The 25,132-nt window shown below is 37.4% G+C and overlaps 3 protein-coding genes across 6 annotated transcripts in view; 2 read left to right on the top strand and 1 right to left on the bottom strand.

The window, feature by feature from the left end:
- Positions 1–10,542, top strand: part of LOC106871900 (39S ribosomal protein L37, mitochondrial) — a 17,548-nt gene extending 7,006 nt beyond the window's left edge. For 3 of the 4 annotated variants that reach the window (XM_014918656.2, XM_014918655.2, XM_052975211.1), the window contains exons 3-9: positions 1,575–1,736; positions 2,142–2,239; positions 3,249–3,385; positions 5,367–5,485; positions 6,654–6,839; positions 6,940–7,091; positions 8,661–10,542. In XM_014918656.2, the coding sequence (XP_014774142.1) occupies positions 1,575–1,736; positions 2,142–2,239; positions 3,249–3,385; positions 5,367–5,485; positions 6,654–6,839; positions 6,940–7,091; positions 8,661–8,945 (1,139 nt within the window). In that variant the 3' untranslated portion in view covers positions 8,946–10,542. The remainder of the gene's footprint in view (positions 1–1,574; positions 1,737–2,141; positions 2,240–3,248; positions 3,386–5,366; positions 5,486–6,653; positions 6,840–6,939; positions 7,092–8,660) is intronic. The other variant, XM_014918657.2, reaches the window with a different exon arrangement.
- A 2,019-nt stretch (positions 10,543–12,561) lies between these two features.
- Positions 12,562–23,365, bottom strand: LOC106871897 (zinc finger protein 236). Its single transcript, XM_014918650.2, has 2 exons — positions 23,078–23,365; positions 12,562–17,694 (listed from the first exon to the last, which is right to left on the bottom strand). Exon 2 carries the CDS (start codon positions 17,580–17,582, stop codon positions 13,212–13,214), a length of 4,371 nt encoding a protein of 1,456 aa, XP_014774136.1. The 5' UTR covers positions 17,583–17,694; positions 23,078–23,365; the 3' UTR covers positions 12,562–13,211.
- A 45-nt stretch (positions 23,366–23,410) lies between these two features.
- The window catches only part of LOC106871898 (uncharacterized), a 21,275-nt gene continuing 19,553 nt past the window's right edge, over positions 23,411–25,132 (top strand). The window contains exon 1 of the mRNA XM_014918651.2: positions 23,411–23,584. Coding sequence (XP_014774137.1) covers positions 23,536–23,584 — 49 coding nt within the window. The 5' untranslated portion in view covers positions 23,411–23,535. The remainder of the gene's footprint in view (positions 23,585–25,132) is intronic.

Genomic DNA, 25,132 nt, shown 5'->3' with positions numbered 1-25,132 from the left:
ATATACACACACACACACACACACACACACACACACACACACACACACACACACGTGTTTGTGTGTATCTTTGTGTCAGTGTTTGTCCCCCACCATCACTTGACAACCAGTGTTGGTGTGTTTACATCCCTATAACTTAGCAATTCAAGAAAAGCGATTAGTGTACTCCATGGAAAAATGTTCCTCAGCACAAGGATAGTGCTTAGAAGCCTGCCTTTAGTGCACCTTCACCTTGCAACCTCACTCTGTCTCATCTACTTATTACTCACTCCCTCTCCAATCTCCTGTCTCCTCATCACTCATAATCTACCATTTTTCATCTCTCCATCATGTGTGCTGACCATACCACCCATTTCACTTTTCTCTGACCCTCATCCTTCACAAGGCCCACATACAACCTCATCCTTCACAAGGCCCACATACAACCTCATCCTCTCTACTCAACATATTAACTTTGTGCTACTCTACTATGAGCCAGCACTCTCTCCCCTGAGTCACTTGTTTTATCACTTAATATTTACTCTTGCTGTTATCCAATCACCTATCCTTACCTTTGTATTCACTTCTACTATTGCCAATCACACATCTTCTCACACCCTCCCCCAATATCCTTTTCTTTTTTCCCATCATACTCTTATTCCTTCCATTCTTCCACCAATTCTGGTCCTTGCTATTACTCTCTCTCTCTCTCTCCGCTATTCTTCTCAGTCACCTAAACAAATGTATATTCCAAAGACTATTGTGTATTCTCTACACTCCTATCCCCATCTTCGACTATTCATTTCTAGTTTCTTTGCTGTTACTTTTCCTCTCTCCTATTCCCCTTCGTGGTCTGTGAGTACTTTCTACAGTTATTGTGTACATCTCTTTGCTGGTACTATGGAAAAACATACTGCATTCTTTTTACAGGTGAATGGTGAGTGAGGCTACCTCCCTAGTGGTAGTGCCACACAAATATCCCTTGGTAGCAGCAGCTATGGCAAGTGTGCCTTCATAATTTTGGTTAGACTTGATCATCATCATCATTTAATGTCTGTATTCCATGCTGACATGGGTTGAACGGTTTGACTGGAGCTAGGAAGGCCAGGGGTACACAAGCATCCATTGTTCTGGCATGGTTTTTATGGTGGGATGCCCTTCCTAACACCATTCACTAAACAGAGTGTACTGGGTGCTTTTTATGTTTCACCAGCACTTCTACACAATAAAGCCTTTCTTCTCTCTTACACACTATTTCACAATCCTACAGACTTCATGTCTATCTCTCTCTCTCTCTCTCTCTGATCCTCACTTCACAGGACATGTGCAAATCTCTTCCTCTCTGCCTCTTTCTTAGCCAAGTACACTTTACACATAGCTGCCCTTCTAGCTACATGATAATGTTCTCTATTACCACTTCTCTCAGACTTTCTGAGCCTGTCTCCTAGCTTTTACAGCTCTGTTTTTTTGTCATTTCACTACGACAACATACATTTGTTTGTGTGTTAATTTTGAATCCATGTATATATATATATATATGTGTGTGGACACCTGTGATTATTATACTACACATATCAATCTCTATCTATCTACAGATGTAGAGATCATAGACCCATGTGCGAAGCCAAAGTTACCTCCATGGGAACCTCCTGTGAAAGATGACATCAGATGGTGGAAGGCACCTCCTCTAGAAGAGCAGGACAACTACCATAAAGACCCTATGTACTTGTACTTTCAGAAATGTCGGCTTCTGGAAGGTATCATCCTTTTTTTTTTTTGGTGGGGTTTGTTTATTGATTCACAACTGTGTTTAGGGTTTTGTGGTGGATGTTGTTAACACCAGGCTAACCCTGGTCTAACAGACTTATGATCAAAGATATTTTAATCATCATCCTCTCCTTTATATAGACATTGTTTGTTTAAGACTACAATAATGTATTCTTCCTTTTTAAAGAGGAATGTTGATATAATAGATTACTGGTTAAGTACTGAGGTTGGTTCAAATCACCTGTATCTTCCACTATCATTGGTAGCCTTTTTAAGGTGTTATTGTTTAGCCTCAAGTTGGTTCTTATTAAGTAGGCCTATGAGAATGAATTTAAACCATTATCTTATAATATCTTAATTAACAAATATTTTAAATTATATACTTACCCTGACAGGTCTGAAGCAAGCACGGATTCTTACCAAGTGTTTACAATTCACAGGATTTCCTCCCGATTTGAAAGAGAAAATTGGTAAAGTAACAATTCCAAACCAGGTAATTATTATTATTATTATTACAATTATTAAGAAGGTGGTGAGTTGGCAGATACGTTAGCACACCAGGCAAAATGCGTAGTGGTATTTCATCTGTCTTTATGTTCTGAGTTCAAATTCCACCGAGGTTGACTTTGCCTTTTGAGATTGATAATATAAGATTGATAATATATGTACCAGTTGAGTACTGGAGTCGATATAATCAACTAGCCACCTCCAGCAAAAGGTCTACTATCAGCCTTGTGCCTATAGCACCTGTGCCCAGCATCGCCTTCCTGGCATTTGTGCCAGATGGCGCGTGTAAAGACATTCGAGCGAGATCGTTGCCAGTGCCGCCGAACTGGCTCCTGTGCAGGTGGCACATAAAATACACCATTTCGAGCGTGGCCGTTGCCAGTACCTCCTGACTGGCCTTCGTGCTGGTGGCACATAAAAGCACCCACTACACTCTCGGAGTGGTTGGCATTAGGAAGGGCATCCATTTGTAGAAACTCTGCCAAATCAGATTGGAGCCTGGTGTAGCCATCTGGTTTCACCATTTCTCTGTCAAATCGTCCAACCCATGCTAGCATGGAAAGCGGACGTTAAACGATGATGATGATGATTAGTAAATTAGCACAATTGGTAGAGTGTACTACTACTACTACCACCACCACTTGCGCTGCCTCCTCCTCCTCCTCCTCCTCCTCCTACTACGTTAACAACAAATGGAAATGGTAGAGTGCCAGAGAAAATAATACTTTATGGAATATAATTACATTACTTTACATTCTCAGCTTAATGCTTGACGCTTTGAGGACCTGTAACCAACAATGCTATTGTTCATAAATTGTGATGTGGTGCCCCGGCATGGCCACAGTCTAATGACTAAAACAAGTAAAAGATAAAAGATATTAGATTGTTTTAGCCTCAGAAAGTAGAGATAACTGGGTAGGTTTTGGGTTGTTCTGGTTTCAGTTGTTTTGTTTAATATCAATAATACAGCTAATGTCTCTTCTGTTTGAACTTAGGACCTTCTAGTACAGCGTAACATAATGTTCTCTCAAGTCTGGCACAGCAACTATAAAAAGCTACCGAAAAGAATTGACAAATCGAAGCCCGGTTTTAAATTCACACGTGAATACGGCATCCCCACTTTACAGGCCTCGTAAGTGTGTCAGTCTTTTTGCTTTCTTGTTTGTTGTGTTGACCCTTTTTGCTAGCTTGTTGAGCCCCTCTGACCCATGAGACAAAACAGTAAGGGTGTTGTTATGTAGTTGCCTGATCTACTCCTTGTAGCAGCTTTAAACTTTGACACACAAGCTAGTGACAAAGCTATTATGCAGTCACTAAACCTATTAGATTTATCCATTAAGCTTTCCTTAAAACACTTCTATCTTTAAATGCAATGAGAGGTGGGGGTGCTTTTTACTTGACCTGCTTAATTGGACAACCAAATCTCCTTCAGTAATTTTCCTGCTGTCTTCAAAATACAGAGGTTACATGAGTCAGTGAGAGAGTTTGTGTGTAATAGTTAAGACTTGCTCCACACGACTGCTAAGTCTGTCTCTGCTGTTTTAAAACAAAAGACATATGAACAACTAAGGCTCATATGATGTTTGGACCCAGGTCAGCCTTGATTGAACTAACTTATGATAAAAAATAATTCCAGCTGTGACCAACTGCTCTTTCTTCTAGACACAGTGACATTACCCAACACATCCTTCTTTTCTGAGATGGTAGGGTGTGATCTGAGGGAAACTTGGTTGCTTTTTATTTAGCTCAATCGACTTAACCCCTTTGTCTGTCCTTGTTTGTCCCCTCTAAGTTTAGCCCCTTGTGGGCAATAACGAAATAAGAAACTGAAATAAGCCTGTCGTATATATATATATATATATATATATATATATATATATATATATATGTGTGTGTGTCTTTGTGTTTGTTTCTCCCCTCCCACTGCTTGACAACTGGTATTGGTGTGTTTATATCCTTGTAACTTAGCAGACTGGCAAAAGGTACTGATAGAATAAGTACCAGGCTTCAAAAAAGAGCAAGAAATAGTTACTGGGGTTGATTTGTTTGCGCTGCAGTCTAATGACTGAAACAAAACAAGTAAAAGACACCATCCACTACAGTATTTCACACTAAAGCAAAATCTCTTTCAAATTAAACTTGACCATCTAAAAAAAAAAGGACACATTAGACCAGTCATTCTCAACTGGGGTCCTTATGGCCGTTGGGGGATCCAGATAAGATTTTGTTGTTAAAATTTGTCTGCAATAAATTGGTTATACTTCTACAATATACAAAAATGTTTAGAAGTTTTTTTTAATACAATTCTTAATAATATTTAATTTTAAAAAAATATATGATTTTTTTAAACATCGAATGGCTAGGAGGGTCCATCTGAGTAAAATAGGAATCAAAGGGTCTATAACTGAAACAAAATTGTTGAGTAACATTGCATTACGCAATAGTGTATGGTCTGAAAGAAATGGAAGGAATTATTATAATGCCTTCATTGATCATAGGTTTCCTTGGTTAGAAAAGACCTGAATAAATACAGCAACATCACTTTGTTGCATACTACATACTACATCACAGTGGAGGCGCAATGGCCCAGTGGTTAGGGTAGCGGACTCGCGGTCATAGGATCGCGGTTTCGATTCCCAGACCGGGCGTTGTGAGTGTTTATTGAGCGAAAACACCTAAAGCTTCACGAGGCTCCGGCAGGGGATGGTGGCGGTGGCGAACCCTGCTGTACTCTTCCACCACAACTTTCTCTCACTCTTACTTCCAGTTTCTGTTGTGCCTGGAATTCAAAGGGTCAGCCTTGTCACATTCTGTGTCACGCTGAATCTCCCCCGAGAACTACGTTAAGGGTACACGTATCTGTGGAGTGCTCAGCCACTTGCACGTTAATTTCACAAGCAGGCTGTTCCGTTGATCGGATCAACTGGAACCCTCGACGTCGTAGGCGACGGAGTGCCAACACTACATCACACTGAATCCTGTCATACTACACTGTATCAATACAAACCACATAATATACCAAACTACCATATACTAAAATAAAACCAGACTACTTCTCATTGTATTATATTGTATCATATTACCTTCATTTTCTCTCCCTTTCTCTGTTTCAGACAATTATTGTTATCTAACCTGCTACGTCTGTGTAATACTCAGACCAAAATCTTTCCTGATATTCTCACAGATTACCAAATGGTCAAGAACTCTTTTCTTCGTAGCCACATAACATATGGTATGTAATACTTTTAATGTGTGTATATGCATGTATATGTATGTGTAAATATCAGCCTGCACACACACGCACACACACACACACATACATGTATATATCTATTTTATTATATGTATTTATTTTCTCCTAATTAATAAATAACTCGGACAAAATAAATTGGTTAATAGATACCAGGGTAGCAAAGATCACAAAATAACTGTGGTGTAACTCCTGTTTATGAGGTAGAAACTCCTTGATATTTTGGGTACTTGAGTATATATAAATTTAATGAATGGAGTAAAACGCATATTTTAACTGCATGTACATTTGTATACCTGTGTATATGTAAGTATATGTGTACATGTATGTGTGTACATATTGTACATTTGTACATAGAAGAAAAGTAAATGGGGATGAGGAAGTTAATAATTGTTTATTATTAACTTCCTAATTTCCATTTTCTTTTCTTCTGTTAAATGAATATAAACTGTATATTTTTCATATATAACTATTACTTTAAGGAAATTCATTCCCCCAAACTACTAGGCATTAAGTCAGTATTTCCATGGATGAAACCATCTCTTCATGAGGTTTACACATCCTCTAATTAAAAACACACACACACACACACACACATACTCTCTCGCTCTCTCTCTCTCTCTCTCTCTCTTTCTCTTTCTCTCTCTTTCTCTTTCTCTCTCTCGCTCTCGCTCTCTCTCGCTCTCGCTCTCTCTCTTTCTCTTTCTCTCTCTCTCTCTCTCTCTCTGAAGTGCTTCTTCTAGTGTATAAAATAATGATAATTTCTTGTAGTGGTATTTTGTCCTCTGGAATTGCAAAGTTAAGTACTAATATTGGTTTCAAATTTTGGTACAAGGCCAAAGGCCAGCAATTTTAGAGGAGGTGGTAAGTTGATTACATCGACTCCAGAATTGAACTGGTATTTATTTTATCAACCCTGAAAGGACGAAAGGCGAAGTGGACCTCAGTGGAATTTAAACTCAGAATGTAGAGCTGGACAAAATGCTGGTAAGCATTATGCCTGGTATGTTGCTGATTCTGCCAGGTGACCACCTTAAGTTAATTACTAATGTTGTTTTTGTTATTGTGGATTGAAACATAATGGAAGGAATGGTAGGCTTATATTGTTGATGTTCTTATGGGTGCTGTTATTGTTTCACTATCTTTCTAGATAACAAACGCATCCAAATAGTTGGTAACAGTGAAGCGCTGCTGCTCTCTAAACAGCCATTGCCGAATTTTGCCACCAATGACATTATTGAAGCTAGTGCAAATGACCCTCTTCCAAACATCTATCCAGTCTCTCCAATGATTGACATTCCTAAGATGCACATCTACAGAACTGATGAAACTAGTGGTAAGACCTTTTCAGTGTGTATGTGAGTATAAGTGTGCGTGTGTATATTGAGAATATTTACCCACTACCTTCAACATCATTATGTTTTTTTTGTGTGCAGGTTTCAACATTGGGGAATCTAATGACCTCCAGTATTACCCCCACACTCTGTTCATCACATACAACAATAGATGGAATTGTAGCCAAAACTGTGCCCGCTCTTTGCTCTATTTGACTGGCTATGCTGTTAATGAAGCAAAACGACGGTTTGGGGTAAGTGCTTTCGCCCAATTCTTTTTTGTATACAAGTATCTCTGTGTATCTAATAAAATCTTATTAGACATTATAAACACTAGTTTGAAATGGAGAAGCAAGTTAAGTTATAACTGCTTAGATAGCTATTATCTTCTATCTTTTACTTGTTTCAGTCATTAGACTGTGGCCATGCTGGAGCACCATCTTGAAAAATATTTAGTTAAACAAATCAACCCCAGTACTTATCTTCTTTTTAAGCCTGGTACTCATTCTATCGATCTCTTTTGCCGAACTGCTAAGTTACAGGGATGTAAAGACACCAACACCAGTCGTCACTTGGTGGTGGGGAACTAACACAAACATACATATGTATATATATATATATAGATAGAGATAGATAGATAGATATATATAGATAGATATATATAGATAGATATATATAGATAGATATATATAGATAGATATATATAGATAGATATATATAGATAGATATAGATAGATAGATATATATATAGATAGATATATAGGTATATATATATATATATCATCATCATCATCATCATCGTTTAACGTCCGCTTTCCATGCTAGCATGGGTTGGACGATTTGACTGAGGACTGGTGAAACCGGATGGCAACACCAGGCTCCAGTCTGATTTGGCAGAGTTTCTACAGCTGGATGCCCTTCCTAACGCCAACCACTCAGAGAGTGTAGTGGGTGCTTTTACGTACACACATATATGTACATACTTACATCTACATGTGTATATAGATGTATATCAGGGTACAGGATGTTAGAAAAATGAACTACAGACAATGAAACGAACACATAGGAAAACAGATAGCCACTTGGAATTAATCCTTCGTCAGCTGCCTCTATTCTAACTAGACGCTTTGACACTTGCCCAAGGTACCATGCAGTGGGACTGAACCCATAACCATGTTGTTTGGAAGCATGGTTCTTACTACAAAGCTATGCCTGTGCCTGTTATATATATTCTTAAATGTAACATCTTGCCTCATCTCAATTTGATACTTACATTAAAAAATAGCTCTATAAATCAAATTATGAGTGAGTCTCCCTTGTCTTAATATTGTTACCACACTGGGTGAAATGCTTAGCATTCTGAGTTCAAATGCTGCTGAGGTTAACTTTGCCTTTCATCCTTTCGGTGGGTTGATAAAATAAGTATCAGTCAAATACTGGGGTCGATGTAATTGCCTAGCCCCCTCCTCCAGAATTTCCAGGTCTTGTGCCTGTTGTAGAAAAGAGTATTATTATTATTATTATTACTGTTATCATTATTATTGAGGTAGTGAGATGGCAGAATTGTTATTACACTGGGCAAAATGCTTAGCAGTGTTTTGTCTGTCTTTACATTACAACTGCTGAAGTTGACTTTGCTTTTCATCCTTTTGGGATTGATAAAATAAGTACCAGCTGAACACTGGGGGACGTGGGGGTCAATGTAATCCATTTAACCTCTTCTCTAAAATTTGAAATCAGTATTATTGTCAATGTATTGGTTTTATTATATTATGTATATTTTATTAACGTTTATCTTTTATTACTCTTGTTTGTGTTTGCAGGCGAATGTTCAACAGTTACCTGAGCCGATCAATTTGCAGTGTATTAATATGAACGACTGCACCTTTAATTTTCTCTTTTTCCAACTGAACACACTAGACTTCCAAACTGCTGATGGCCTTAAGAACTTGCTGTGGTGTGATGCACACAATCTTTTGTTCTATAAAAAGTTTCGGCAACCGTGGCTGGGTAGGTCTAGCCGTAACCACAGATACCTTGACTATAATGCTGAAGTCTTTCAAAAATTCCTCACTATGTATCTCAATGGAATGAAACAGAATGTTTGAACAAGCTTGAGTACTGTCTGTAACTAAGTGCTCACTTTTTCTTGTCAAGTTTGGACTGCCTTGCCTTATTATTCTATGCTGTTCTGTTGATGACTGATATTTTTCCATGCCTTCCACCACAATATTCAAGAAAGTAAAAGCAAGATGAGACGATGGTGGCAGAGGTTCGTTTTTGAAGCAACAAAAGAGATTTTAAACCAGATGTAAGATAAGATATTAAACAGACTATAAGCTTTTATATTATTAACCTTATTGTTAGAGATGAAATTTTAAAAATAATTATATTTACAACTTGATTGGTTTAATCTCTGATTGACAACTGCTGTCTTAGTTTTGGATGTGTACATAATCGAGATTAAGACTGAATTTGAGTTAAGAGTCTCAGTTTCTAAATTAGTTGGCATTCATTTATAACACACTTGATGATAGTCAAATATCAACTAAATCAAAATGTAGTGTAGGTGTGAATATTGAAAAATCACAACTCATTTCATCATCATCATGAACATTTAACATCCATTTTATAGGCTGGTGTTAAGAAATCATTGGAAATGTTAAAAAGCAGTCAAATAGATATGTGACAATATGTTAAATACGTATCATAAAAATGTTTTGAAATCATAGCAAAAATGTGAAACAAATGTTTGGAAAACATGAAAAGCTTTTACAAGGATGTGAAGCTGATGCTTGCAAGAGATTAAATAAACATTTGGAAAAGATGCTCTACAGATGTTTCTAAGCAGACAGTGAAACATTAAACAGAGATCAAGTTTGTTCAACAGACATATATTTTCATATTACATGAAAGAGGCAGTTAACAGAGTTGACTTTTTGTTCCTTTTTTTAGAATAAATTAACAATTAGGTTAAAAGATGAAGAAAAAACAACAAACATTATGAAAGTGGTTGTATTTCTCTTTTTATATATTTTTTCTTTCTAACTTCATCTTTGTATCTCTTATCGATTTATATCTTGCTTGCATGGGTTAGTGGGGTCCTTTCCAACAATGTCTAGCCATTTGTTCTATTTTGTCATCACCTTTGTGAAGTTCAATATCCTGAGCTCAGCTTTTATCACTTCTATCAATGTTTCAGTTATGCTTAGTTATTCTGTAGCATGTCCTGGCTACTTCAGTTATGCTATTTGTCCATTTCTCTGCCACTAGTATGCTTACTCCATTTTAACCAGCATTGTTCCTTACCCAGAATTTGTACCTGTGTTCTCTACCTGTTAGGAATCAGGCTGAAGTTCCTCTCCATTTTCTTGCACACATTGACTCTTCTCCATTCTAGCATCTCTATAATGTCACAACCTATACCTTTCATTGTACCAATGTTGATTGCTGTGGCTCTGAGTTTCTGGTATTAGTTAGGTTGACCAACAATGTGTTCTTTGCACCTGAAAGGAAATGTATGATAACTTGATGATGATTGAGTGTTCTTGCACATGGTCCAAAGATTTTCTAACTGTTCCACAACCACGTGTAGCACTAATGTGATAAGTGCTAGTTCTGTGTATGTAGTTTGGAATTTATTGATGTAATGAAATATTTTGTAATTTTACTCTGCATGTGTAAATGAAAGCAGGCTATTGTAATCACTTGGTATTGTTTTCAGGATGGATGTCCTTCCTATCATTAACTATGTTACAGCACAGACTGGATGTATTTTATCATGTCACCAACACTAGAGGTGTCAGTACTAAAGTGTTACCTCTATATTGTGTCAGTTTTTATTCAAAATGACTGCTCTCCTAAACAGGCTGTCTTCATTGCAGTTTGCACAATCCACATCTTCCTTGTGAAAGCCTTCAGTCACAGCTATAGAACACTCTGGGAGAAGGCTGAAGAGAGAGATTGGAACATGAAAGCGAGAATATGGGAGTGTGGGACAAGAGATGGAATGAGCTGGAGAGATCATATTAAGAGATATGCAGCTGGAAGAGAAAGAGAGGAGAAATCATACAGAAGTGGTGGTGGTGGAACAAGACAAGATGTGTTGGGGAGGTAGGAGGAAGTCAGGCCAGAAAGGTAGATAGAAGGGTAAAGAAAGATCAAGGATATAGAAGGACACCTAGGAAGAGTGAAAAAAAGGAAATACATTTGAGGGGACAGAAAAAAGGTGGGATATGATGTGAAATTTGTAGAACCCTTCTGTATCAGTTCACCATGTGAAAGTGTGTTTATAGGTTCAAAGGCATGTGGCTAAGTTGTTAGGGTATTCAGCTTATGATCATTAGATTGTGAGTTCAATTCCTGGCGGTGCATTGTGTCCTTGAGCAAGATACTATATTTTATGTTGCTCCAGTCCACTCAGCTGGTAAAAATGAGTTGTAGTTGAAAGGGTCAGCCCTGTCACATTCTGTGTCATGCTGAATCTCTCTGAGAACTACACAAAAGGTATGCATGTCTGTGGAGTGCTCAGCCACTTGCATGTTAATTTTACGAGCAGGCTTTTTCTGTTGATTGGATCAACTGGAGCCCTCATCATCGTAAGTGACAGCTTGCCAGTTTTTTAATAAGTTAAAAGAACATTTAGTTTTGTTGTGAAATGATAATGCTGTGGGTCAGTGTGCACATGACAAAGCGCCCAGCGAGAAATGTTAGACATTAGAAGCATCGGATGTGGCATGCAAGAGAGATGTTTGCGTTGGTATGGTCATGTACTGCGGATGGACGAGGAAAACTGTGTGAAGAAGTGACACTCCCAAACAGTGAAAGGAATCCGGGGTAGAGAGAGACCCAGGAAGACATGGGATGAAGTGGTGAAGCATGACCTTCAAACGGTCGGCCTCATAGAGGCAATCACACAACAACAGGTTTCCATATAGTTTTTGCCTACAAAATTCTCTCACAAGGCATTGGTTAGCCTGGGGCTATAGTAGAAGACACAAACTCAAGGTGCCACACAGTAGGACTGAAACAGAGACCATATTGTTGCAAAGCAAGTGTAACTACACAGCTATGCCTGTGCACAGCCAAGATGATGTTTATGCATTTTTTCAGATGTTATCAAACGAGAATACTCATTAACTCTTGATGTGTGAAAGTTTTGTTTTCTTTGAAATATGTTAATCAGAGAAGAAAAGGTGGAACCCATGCCTATTTCGATGATGAGTGTTCCAGTTGATCTGATCAATGGAACAGCCTGCTCGTGAAATTAACATGCAAGTGGCTGAGCACTCCACAGACACGTGTACCCTTAACGTAGTTCTCGGGGAGATTCAGCGTGACACAGTGTGACAAGGCTGACCGTTCGAAATACAGGTACAACAGAAACAGGAAGAAAGAGTGAGAGAAAGTTGTGGTCAAAGAAAGAGTACAGCAGGGTTCGCCACCATCCCCAGCCGGAGCCTCGTGGAACTTTGGGTGTTTTCACTCGATGAACACTCACAATGCCCAGTCTGGGAATCGAAACTGCGATCCTACGACCGCGAGTCCGCTGCCCTAACCACTGGGCCATTGCGCCTCCACATTTTTAACATATATGTATATATAAAATTACACACAAAAATATGAAGATAAATATACATTATATACGAAAACTTCTAAAGATTATATATATGTGTGTGTGTTTATATATATATATATATATATATATTATTAAATACAAATACATTTATAATTTCAAAATATATTTTACTTTTTCAAAATTATACACTTTAATGTTTGTGCAATTGTCTTAACTGATGTCATTGTATGTGATTCAAATGGCAGTAATGAGTTTGTTATTTACATAACTTGACCACAATATCTCTCCATCAACACTGCATTTTTTGAAGTACACACATATGCACACACTATCTTCATACACATATAAACGGACACACATTAATATTAATGTGTTTTCTTTTTCAGATGGCTACAAGATCAATTATTGTTGTTGTTGTGTATAGTTAATAAGATTTGATTGCAATATATTACTAGTATTAATTATTTTTTTTTTGAGCCCATTGTAGATTGTTGGCACTTAAATCACTTTCCCCCTCTATATTCCATGTCAAGAGTATGGGATGAAAGGTGGGGGTCAACCAGAGCAGAAGTTTGAATTCAAATACTAATGTCGGTTCGATTAATTGTCAAAATTGTGTGGACATTACCTGCATTTTCCCAAGTTTCTTCTTTTACCAGTTGAGAAACTGCAGGATATTTTTTTGGTCTTTTAATTACTAATTCTTTGCCAAATGAAGCAGGAAAAAAAAAACAAAAAAAACTGTAAGATCTAAATTTCAGCAGATAAATTTTTCAAGTTGATTTAATAGAATACTTCAAATGTTTGGCAAAATTTCTGGTTTAACATCATCTTCATATAAAACCTGCTTCTCCAAAGTAGCTGTCTTATCCTCTCTTTGCCATTCTGCCGAATAATCTCTGGCAAAGTTACTTTTTTCAACTTTGATTTGGGGCTCTTTTAAGATATTTTGCATAATACTAATTGATGGAAAGACAGGGGAAGAAATAGTATTGAAATTATTTCCAGAATTGAAGGAAGCAATATCAGTCTTGCACTGGCCGGTTGAAGAATCTGGAGAATTTGTTAGTTCAGAAGTTTCTTCTCTCAGATCAGATAATGACTCCTCAGCTGTTTTGTAGCTGATATTGGAAGGATCTGATAAAGAATGGTTATCTGTGAGTGGTGTTGGTTTGGTTTCCAGTTGTTTATTTGTGGTAAACAATGATTCTTGGTTGGCTGAGTTGATTTCATTTGGGGAAGTAGTAGTGGAGTTAAGAATCACTTTATTGGCTAGATTTTCAGTGCTGTGATTGTTGTTATTATTGTGGAGGGCTAGGGATTTTCCTTCAACAGGGTTAGAGTGCCATGATCCACGGGTCTTCAAGTGTGTCTCAAACTGGCTCAGCAAGGAGAATCGCTGTTGAATACTAGAATAGTCATCAAGTTTCCTTTCTGTATGTATCTTCAAGTGTGATGTCAAATGGTTGGATTGAGTGAAATTTTTATTGCAAATGTTACACTTGAATGGTTTCTCACCAGTATGGATACGAATATGTCTGGTTAGATGACTAGGTCGAGAAAAAGATTTCTCACAATATGTACATTTAAACATTGGCTTTTTAGACATAGATGAAGGGGAGACTGAGTTACTTCCATAAACTACTCTCCTTAATCTATTTGGTGAAGCTAAAATATGTTGAGATTCTTGAGTTAAAACTTTGGCATTGGGTGCAGGATCATCATCATCATCATCATCAATGATAAGTAAATTCTGAGATACAATCCCAAAATTTGGGTTGTATCTCAGAGAGGTATTGTCCAGATAAACTTGATTGTCTGTATAATGAGATTTAACATGTATACTGTAGTGGTTCCAATTTTCAAAGTGTTTGTTGCAATAATGACACTTCATCCCTTTACCTGGATCAAAGGATGCAATTGTGTTGGGATTGTCTTGTGTAGATTGTCTATGTTCTTGGTTGGTAGACATCTTTGCATTCTTTTTAGGCTCATTTAATTTCAGTGTATCGTCATTAAAGGCATGGGATGAAGTGTGTGTAAATTTTTTCCAAATATCTTGTTCATCTTCTATGGCAAGTGGATAACTAGACACTGTCTTTGTTGAAGCACATGCCTCTGTTTTAATATTTTGGAGGCAGTTTCCAAGAAAATTACTTTGTTCTTGTTCCAGAAATTCCTGCATATTGTCTTTTTCGGTATATTTGCAGGCAGTGGACAGAGATTTATCATTTAATGACACGTCGTTCCTGTCTACATCTTCCTCTTCTAAGGGCTCTTCTTTAACCTTTATGAAACACTCATCTGGTTTAGGACTTGATGTCAGTTTTGGGGTAAACACTGATAAAGTGTCAGGGTTGCATTCATCAACAGTTTCCTGTTCTTTCTTCACAGAAGTTTGAATTTCTGAAAGGTTGGGATTGACTTGTTCACTGAAATGATCTTCCTCACATTTAACAACTTCAATGGCAACTTCCTGATTGTCTGTAGAATCTGAAGATGACCTAGATTTCCATTCCAGTTCTTTAGGAGTATATGTTTCAGCGGATAACTGGCTATGGAATTCATTTGGAGTAGAAACAGACGTTTTAGAATCCAAATCATCTGTTCTCAAGGTCCATACCTCATTTGCGTGTGGTGTAATGAATTCTGTATCAAAGTTAGACTCAACAGATGTCTGATTGTCCTGTACACTGGAACCCTTACCATTAGTATTGACAGTTTCAGAGATTTCCTCAATGCTTTCATCTTCTGACAAAAGTTCCACATGTTCATTATTATTTGAGTCTTTGTTGTAGGACACCTCAGACAGTTCTTTAATATACAGAACAGAGGGATGCAAGTTTTGTGTCTGGCTTTTCAACATAGAGTGTTCGCTATCGTTTTGTATTGGGTGTGCTTTCTCTACAGTGGTATTGTGTGAAGGGGCTTCATCCTCTATCATAATTGAATCTTCATTAGGATCAAGCACAAGGAGAGCATCATCGCTGAATTGTGTATTGGGATAACTGAAAGTGGCAACATGTGATTGAAGATGCAGATTTAAATGACTAAGTAAGAAAAAGCTTTGGCCACACAGCTGGCAATCAAATGGTCTGGGACTGAGGTGAAATCTGTGCTGGAATGGTTTGATGCCAGTATGAATTCTAATATGAGTTGTTAAGTGATTTGACTGACGGAACTGTTTACTACAATATTTACATTTGAATGGCTTCTCTCCTGTGTGGACACGGACATGTCGTAATAAATGACTGGGGCGGGAAAATGCTTTTGGACAGTATTTACACCGAAATCTGTTCTGAGAATTATTGCCAGATAAGTATCGATTACGGCTTTGATATACACCGAAAGTACTCAAATGTGGCTTTTTTATTCTTGACTGATAATTTTGATGTTGATTCTTAAAGGCCAAGAAGTTGGAGCTTGTATGTTGCTGGCTGGTCATCAGTGGTGTTCTAGACAGAGTGTTGTTAGATTTATTATTACTAATCAATTGATTTGAAAGTCTCTTTCGGCTCTCTGGCTGTTGGACAGATGTGTTATTGATGACATTAAAGCTAGTACGCGACACAAGTGTATCTGGCTTAAACTTGGAGGTTCTTGAGAAACTTGTCTGTGACTGGTTTTCTGGAATGGTTGATGGAAAAAGTGTTCGGTTCAGTTGAACAGCATCACTAGAAATCACTTTGTTTGAAGTAAGATGTGGCAGCTGTTGTGTTGTTGTGGCATCATTGGGTAGGGATGAAAGAATTTGGCGTCGTTTATTTGGACTGATGGTGGACGAGTGTGATGTTTCCCATTGCTGTGTTGCAAGTTTGTCTCTGGTAAATGGCTTTGAGCCGACATGGAGTGTATGATTCTTGTCAATGTCAAAGTGTATAAAAGATTGCCTTTTAGCAGTTTGTGATGATGATGATGATGGTGGTGTCAATGATGATGATAATGCTGTATTTAAATAACTTTGGTCTACTGTTTCTCCAGATAACATCTTCTCTAGAATCCTCAAGTTTGAAGAAGAAAATCCTGATTTGAAGTTATTATTTTCTCTTAAAGTTTGGAGTGTTGAGGAATTTTCATTCAGATCCATAGAGTCAAGATGTTTATGTTTTGATGTTACTCTGATGTCATCTAGTTGGGGATCTTTGGTACGAAGGGTTGGTTTAATTGGTTTTGATTTCTCTGTCTCCAGGGCTGAGTCAGAAGAGAGGTTTGCCTCACTATCAAGATCTGCTTTAATGATAATAACATCATCATCATCATCATCATCAGATTCAGCATCTGATTGAAGAAGCAATATTTCATCATTTAATATGTCGTCAGATACATTAATGGAAATATTATTAACGTCTTTACTGACATCCAAATTCTCTTTCATCTGAATTTGCAGATGTCCATCTTTATTTTCTGAAACACTTTTCTGTGATAAATAATCCCTATAAGAGAAGACATTCATATTTTTTACTACTGGTCTCTTTTGGTGCTGAATTTTTGGAGGAAATGTGTGCGTTTGTAAATGAATTTTTAAGGAATTGTAATTCATGAATTCTTCCATACATAGTTCACACTTCAAAGATGTTGTTAACTCCTTACTGACGGGGCTTTTGTTGGTTAATTTAGAAACATCTTTCTTATAGTTTAAGTGTTGTTTAGACAGAAATGCTGGTGTTGATCTTTTCAGGCATGCTGCTATCGATCCACTTAAAATCAAGTTTTCGACTTGTCTGTTTGTGTTGGCCTTTGTAATAATACAATCATCGTCCCTTAAACTTAAACCAGGTTCTCTTTTCACATGTGAAGGTAATAATCCATTAGTGAAACAAGCAGGAGATTCAATGGGTGACATTTCATGGTTGCTTTTGTCACCAGGAGTCAAGAAACTTGAAGTGTCAAAAGTGGGCAATGATGGATCAACTGTAAGCAATGAGAGGGCATTGTTGTTGGTGTCTATAGGCTTGTGGTGGATTTTGGCATGTGAGGTCAAATGGTTTGACTGCTTGAAACATTTGCCACAAACCAAACAGAAAAATGGCTTTTCACCAGTGTGAACTCTGAGGTGACGTGTCAGGTGACTTGGTCTGGAGAAAGACTTTTGGCAATATTCACATGGATATTTACTTTTATTCAAAGATGTTTCCAGTGTTGATAATTTGTGGAGTTCTATTTCCATTGTTGGCTGAGGCAGTGAACTTACTGGGAAAATGCTTTCAACTTGCCAGCAGACACACACAAGGTGATGCAGTTCAACAACCACTACTACTAATACTGCAGGATTCCATAGTCTATAAAAAAAACATTGAGAAAACAGTAAATAATAGAAATGGTAATCACACTTGATAATGTATAATGCAAATATCTCCTAATTTACAGTGAGCCATTCAAAGGGTCAGTTCTAAGAGGTCAGTGTATAGTTTTTGTTCTATGATGTTATGTATACAAGAGCTAGATGGCTTAAATTGGCTTCAACTAAGAATGGAAATCTTGTCACAGTCATAACCTCTGCTATTAGTATTCATCATATTAGCTTTGTATATTTTCTAGTTGCTGAACTAGGCTCAAGTTACTGCATGGGTCTAGTTTATGCAGAAACCCATTTCAGTCTGTTCTCTGGAAATTGTCCTGAAATCTTTCAGGATCACAGTATGGTATAAACATATGATATCTAAGGGTGTGTGATGGATGATATGAGTGTATTATAGGCGTGTGGTGGATGATATGAGCATGTGATGGTTCATATGGATGAAAATATGAGAAGAAAAGTGTTGTGTGCTGAGAAGAAAATTCTCATCGCATAAAAAAAACTACTGAGCTATCTAACATTTCAAACATGACAGAGGTGATTGTAAATATTACCAGCTACAGATCTATCATCCTTACTTCCAACATCTTTATCTCTTTTTTCCATAGCTACCAGTATATTTTCTATCAAACCAAATCTTGCTCTTCTACATCACACTTCATAAATTTGAGAAATGTAAATTGTTACCTTTCATACCAGCAAAACTTTTGATTATGTCTGACATGGGAACCTCCTAGCTCAGTTGCCTGCCTATGATCTCCAATTGCTTTTGTTTTAGACTAGAAGTTTTCTGTTAAAGGGTTAGGATAAGACAGAATACTCCAGCCTATACTCTATTAATTTTGGTATATTCCAAAATTTGTTTAATTCTCTCAAGCTTGTCATGGGTTTCTTAGCTTAATAGTAACAGAGAGTTATGACACAGAACTGAAGCATCTGGTGCATTACTGTATTCAAGAAGATCTGTCCACAGCAGGATTAGTTCTAGTGTCACATAAAAAGCACTGGTGCTGGTGCCACAAAATGCATTCAGTACACTCTGTGGAGTGGTTGGTGTTAGGAAGAGCATCCAGCTGTAGAAACCATACCAGAGCAGAAAATAGACCCTGCTGCAGCCCCTGGCCTTACCAATTCTGGTCAAACCGTCCAACCCATCCCAGCATTGAAAACATGTTTTATTTATTTTTTTTAAGGGCATCCAGCTGTAAAAACCTTGCCAAAACAGACACAGAAGTTTGGTGCAGTCTTCTGCCTCGCCAGCTCCTGTCAAACCATCCAACCCATGCCAGCACGGAAGGTGGACTTTAACCGATGACCATGATGATTAATGATCTCCTTATTCTTACTTCTGACTACACATACTCCTTACACAGGTGCTAACCACTCATCACTTCTTCACATCTAGACATCATCCATAGGTAGCTTCATACCAGCACTGCATTGCTCCTATGAACTGAGACAACCCGAACATACTCATTAGTAGGGACATAACAACCTACTACAACAGTAATATAAATACAATTGGCTCATTTATCAAGGAAATGACCTTATACTACACAATATTCACGAGAAAGGAAATAACCCTTCAAAGTTGCTACATAAGAAATCTTATGATTGTTTATGGAAACATTACATATATAACATTATCAAAACTTTGTCTCAACATTAGGTTTACTCTTCCGAGTAAAATAAAATAAAATACTTGAATTTTCTCCAGTTGCTGACCCTCTACAAAGCACAAGACCCACAATATTGCTGCTATGCATACACATCCTAGCCCAAAGTTCTCAAGTGGCATGCTGCAAGATGTATCAAAGTGCACTGTAAATTCTTAAAAAAACGTAATTTAAGAGTTCAGAAAATCCATACCAGTCTTTGGAAGAACCAACAGTGGTGAGAGAAAGGAAAGAAATTACCCTCAAACCAGAGACTTGGCACAAATACTTGCAACAGAGCAAACTCTACATAAGGCACCAGAGGACCAGCTGGTGGTGTTAGACCAAGCAACAGATTAAGTCTACCATTCAGAACTCAAAACTCAAAGAGCCAGAACAACTACCACAAGGCATCTCATCCAATGCTGTAACAATTCCACCAATCTACTGATCTGGACTGGCATTTTATTTAATTAATTTGGTAAAGATGAATGTCAAAGTTGACCTTGCTAGGAATTCAGAATGCAGAGAGCCAGAGCATAAACCAGAGAAACTAGACATCAGGTAACTAGGAGAGGAGATGTAAGAAGCAATATTCTGTGATAAGAGGATCAGAGGCATGAGGTGTTTGTTCCAGATTACAAAGCAATATGTGCATGTGAATCAAAACATTATTGGAGAAAAGTGTATATAGAATAACAGTGACATATTTGTTCTTATTGACACTGAGAAGAAAAAGGCTTGGAAATATTACTAGGAAAGGTTGCTGAATGAGAAAAGTATCTCAGGCTGATTAAGAAAAACTAACAGCAAGACCAACTATTCAGTCAAAAGTATAGCTTAATATATGAAGACAGAGAAGGTAGTTGGGTCATCCGGGATGGTTGCTGAAATGCTGAAAGTGTTTAGTCACCCACATTGTCAATAATGTGGTGCAAGAAGGTGTCACACACAATGACTGACATAGCAGGTGTTATAGGTCAAAGGTGTTATAGGTCAAAGGTGTTTTAGAAAGAAGAATGTGAAGTGGAATCAAGTACAACTGATTAAGACAAAAGTTAACATAGTTGAAATGCAGTTCAGGTTTGCACCACCAATACCTTAGTCCTATTGAATTAGAAGAGAAGTTCTTAATTATGAACAAATCACTATACCTAGTGGTCTTGAGAAGGCCTTACACACTGTATCATGCACTGTTGTGTGGCTGCTAAGAAAACTAGTTGTAGATTAATGACTTGTTAGCTGATGTCAACAAGGTAAGACTTGGCAATGAGGCATTTAGTGTGCTGGTAGGTGTACATATATATATACGATGTCGAGGGTTCCAGCCTGCTTGTGAAATTAACGTGCAAGTGGCTGAGCACTCCACAGACACGTGTACCCTTAACGTAGTTCTCGGGGATATTCAGCGTGACACAGTGTGACAAGGCTGACCCTTTGAAGTACAGGCACAACAGAAACAGGAAGTAAGAGTGAGAGAAAGTTGTGGTGGAAGAATACAGCAGGGTTCGTCGGAGCTTTAGGTGTTTTCGCTCAATAAACACTCACAACACCCGGTCTGGGAATCGAAACCGCGATCCTATGACCGCGAGTCCGCTGCCCTAACCACTGGGCCATTGCGCCTCCACGCTATATATATATATATATATATATATAATTAAGGGATCAGCAACAGTTGCTTCACCACATACAGAAGTTCAGAAATAGCAGCTAAAGTGCTAAAACTCCAACAGATAGCAGTACTTGTAACTCACAAAGGCAAAACAAGAAGAAAAAACAACGAAACTAACCAGTCTTAGTTAATCATAGACGCGTTTCTAAATCAGAATGGTAAAAACCTTCATTTCCGTCATCAGTATGATATTCTAGTTTGCAGGTTTGAAGATGCAGGCAATTATGCATGCTCGGCCAAGCGACATCGTGCATCAACATAATATTACCAGCACCTCCGAACTTACACAGGGCAAAGAACTTTTAAATAAGTTCTTCACCGATAATGGTGTTTACATACCGAAGTGCTTGGTAAAAATTATTAATTATTAATTTATTAATAAATTAATATTCCTTTAGCCTTTTATTTGTATCTATCTATCTATCTATATATATATATATATATATAACGTAGTCCGACCCTTCCAGCAGTATCAAAAGGGATAAATTAGCAACATTGTCATGCTTCTTACGCTTGACTGATCGGCTAATTTCTCCTGGGAACAACATTACTTTCACCTTCGTCAATGCCTAAAAACATAAACAGAATACACACCCACTTTCATATATATATGGTTTTATTCAATTGACTGTGGCCATGCTGTGACATACGTCCATTTCATGGTTTTAGTCAATCATATCAACACTAGTAGTTATTTCAGTTTGATGGGTTTTTTTTAATGATCTGTCGGACTTACTAAGTCATGACACAAAACGGGCTACTAGTATAAACTACATCAGGTTTTAGACTGCAAACACATATAAATATACATACATTTTATATAGGGTGAGCTTCTGAAAAGTTTCCATTCAGCAAATTCCCCCACACAAGGTATAACTCGAAGCTATTAGAAGCCACCCACCGTATGTGCTGTGCAATGGGATTGAAACCAGGGCCAAAACTTTCTAATCATAGTTATGCTTTCGTATATATCATAAACTAAACAAGTTTTCGTTGCTACTCGAGTTTCAAGCTCTTTAATGCTTCAGTCATATGAAAGATCGGTCAAAATTTCCAAAGTATCTTCCTCTTTCGTTTACGAACTGTAACATTTGACAATATATATATATATATCATTAGTAATCTAGTTGTTCGATCACGGGAACTATTGCATTGGATTCTACCTTGAGGATAAGTGGCAGAGTAACACAAGTAGAGAAACAAAAGTGTGACAGTAACACAAACATCTATCACCTTGATGTAAACTTTAGTTAAAATCAGTAACATTCAGTGTATGAGGTTCAACTATTTAAATGACAGGAACAGTCCACTTGACGATCATGCACACAATTCTCAGCTGTCCAATTTCACTCACAAGGTTGGGGCGACCTGAGGCATTGGCAGAAGACATTAGCTCAAGGTGTCACGCAATAGTATCGAAATACATTTCACATACTTGTTCAACGTAGATACTCAGCCTGCTAGAAATAACAACCGAATCTCCTTCAAAGGACACATTACCGTCTTTAAAAAAAGGACACGTAGAGAATATAGTTGTGGATATACTTAAATTATATGAATGCTGGATCAGGACTAGTTGGGGTTAAACAACAGTAACGCGAAAAAGCATTAAATAATGAAGTCCTTGGCATATTACGTCCGAAAAAAAAAGAAAAAAGAAAACGATAGGATCTTTACAAGAACGTTTTGATTTTATATCTGCTGGATTTGGGTACGACCTGGGGCCAAATAGTAACAACATAATATGAATCGAAAAGACAAGGTGGCTTGAATATATATGAAAATGCATTCCTTACAAGCATATATGGAATAGTTTAGTTTTCTGTGCACAGAAACATCAACATATATGTTGAATATACGTGTGTGCGTGTATACATACACACACACTATATACATATATATATATATATATATATACTTTGATTTCTGTGTCTATATTCTCTCTCTCTCTCATATGTATATATATATATATATATACGAGAACGGAGTTTCATAGAAATATAACAGTGTTTAGAAACAATTGAGAAGGTAATACCAACCTGTTTTTGATTGTGAAATCCCACTAGGATATTATATCAAGCTTTTTTTTTCTGCGATATCACATACATAAAAAGAAAAATGAAAGCTGTGACAATCGTTTTGTTTTTAAATAATCCATCAATATTAACGTTTCAAAATATGTATTGTACATAGTTCTACCGCAGGCGCACATAAAAATATGTATTGCTATATATACACCATATAATTTCATCCATACAAATATATATAAATATGTGTAAAGCTTCGGTCAATTCATAGATTTTTCTTGGTGGCGTTGAATAGATCGACACCGTTTGAGGTTAATAATTTACTTCTAACCAAGAAGAGCGTTATCATTAGCCATTCAAGTAAATTGTTGTTGCTCTCTGTCTCTCTCTCTCTTTGCCCGGAAACTATTTATGTCATCTACAACTGTCACCTTTCACCGGTATTGTTCAATTTCTCTTCTCTCCTGAACATGTCAACCGGCGTTGTGGAGAATGTCTTAAAGTTAGTTTGTTCTCACGGTAAGATTTGTTTTGATTTGTCTTCACAACAGCAGATAAAATACATTTCAATGACGTAAAATCTTTTGTATTGCCTTTCGAAATTTTAACTGTTATTATTTTTTTTTTTTTCACTCAGTTTCGGCCAGAACTTAAGCTTGTTTTCATTTCACAAAAATAGGTTAAAGTCATTACTTGATTTGTGTCATGAAAGTATGTATCGGAGTGACATACCAAAAGTGAAAGCTTCTGAGTGTTGGTGAGAGCGTCGCGTTACTTTTGAGGTTTATTCTAGTATATAAATACAAAAATACATACTTTATTCAATTGATTGTACGAAAATCGGTATGACAAGAAACTTGTAGTCGTCGACATTTCAGTTTAGAATAAAAATTTATAACCTACGCTACACCCTTAATTTTTTTGCACGGAGAATTTTGAGTGTTTTAAATTTTCTTCCTATAAAAGGCTGACCAAGGACAAAAATATTAAAAGAATGCGACGCTTTCACTTTACCCGTACTATCAAACTTGTTTGCTATCTCTCTAATATTTTAAGAAATAAAAGGCTCATTGAATGATTCTGATGAAAAAAAAAAGAGAAAGAAAGAAAAAGGAATGAATACGGATGGAACACCTTTGATTACAAGTCTACTGATTTTAAAGCTCGCCTGTCGTTTAATAACACTATCAAAATATATTACAAAACAATAACAGTGACAACTCCAGTTAACAAGGTACTTCTAAAGGCAAGACTTCCTTTCGCATCCACCCAAAAAGCACCCCACAAAATTTGGGAGAAAATGGGGAGATGGGAGGAAGTCTTTCCTTTTAAATACTAATTCAACAAGCTAGAAATAGCAGCCAAATTATCTTAAAATTATACGTTGCCATATTCAAACTGACCGGCTAAAGTAGTTCTACCTAGATACTACTTTGGAAGATAGGGGTATGGCTAGAAATCCCTTTGATCATAGACTTCTCAGTCGTAGTTGACTAGGAGCTAGACGACAAAGTCAATATTACCTACAGTTACATTTTCTCATTATCAATTACTACTCGCTTGAACTTCTAGTCTGACATTGCAACACTGGGTAACTGTCGCCAGAGAATAACTTCCTGATTCTAGATTTGTGTGCGTATATATATAGAGGTAGTTGATAGCTTCCGCTATCTGGGTGACCAAGTTAGTAATGGCGGTGGGTGCGCTGAAAGTGCAGCTGCTAGAATAAGAATAGCCTGGGCAACGTTCAGAGAGCTCTTACCTCTGCTGGCAACAAAGGGACTCTCACTCAGAGTAAAAGGCAGACTGTATGACGCATGTGTACGAACAGCCATGCTACATGGCAGTGAAACATGGGCTGTGATGGCTGAGGACATGCGTAAGCTTGTAAGGAATGAAGCCAGTATGCTCCGATGGATGAGTAATGTCAGTGTGCATACCCGTGTAAGTATCTTGAGAGAAAAGCTGAACATAAGAAGCATCAGTTGTGGTGTGCAAGAGAGATGATTGCGCTGGTATGGACATGTGGCGAGAATGGACGAGGATAGCTGCGTGAAAAAGTGCCAA

Source organism: Octopus bimaculoides, chromosome 20 (genome assembly GCF_001194135.2).
Source record: "Octopus bimaculoides isolate UCB-OBI-ISO-001 chromosome 20, ASM119413v2, whole genome shotgun sequence".
Classification (NCBI taxonomy): Eukaryota; Metazoa; Mollusca; class Cephalopoda; order Octopoda; family Octopodidae; genus Octopus; species Octopus bimaculoides.
The sequence above is the reverse complement of the archived record's forward strand: the minus strand, read 5'-3'. Positions and strand labels throughout refer to the sequence as shown.

What these genes read in the sequence shown, in the direction of transcription:
- LOC106871897 (XM_014918650.2), bottom strand. Translation starts at nt 17,582, where the DNA reads ATGGAAATAGAACTCCACAAATTATCAACACTGGAAACATCTTTGAAT.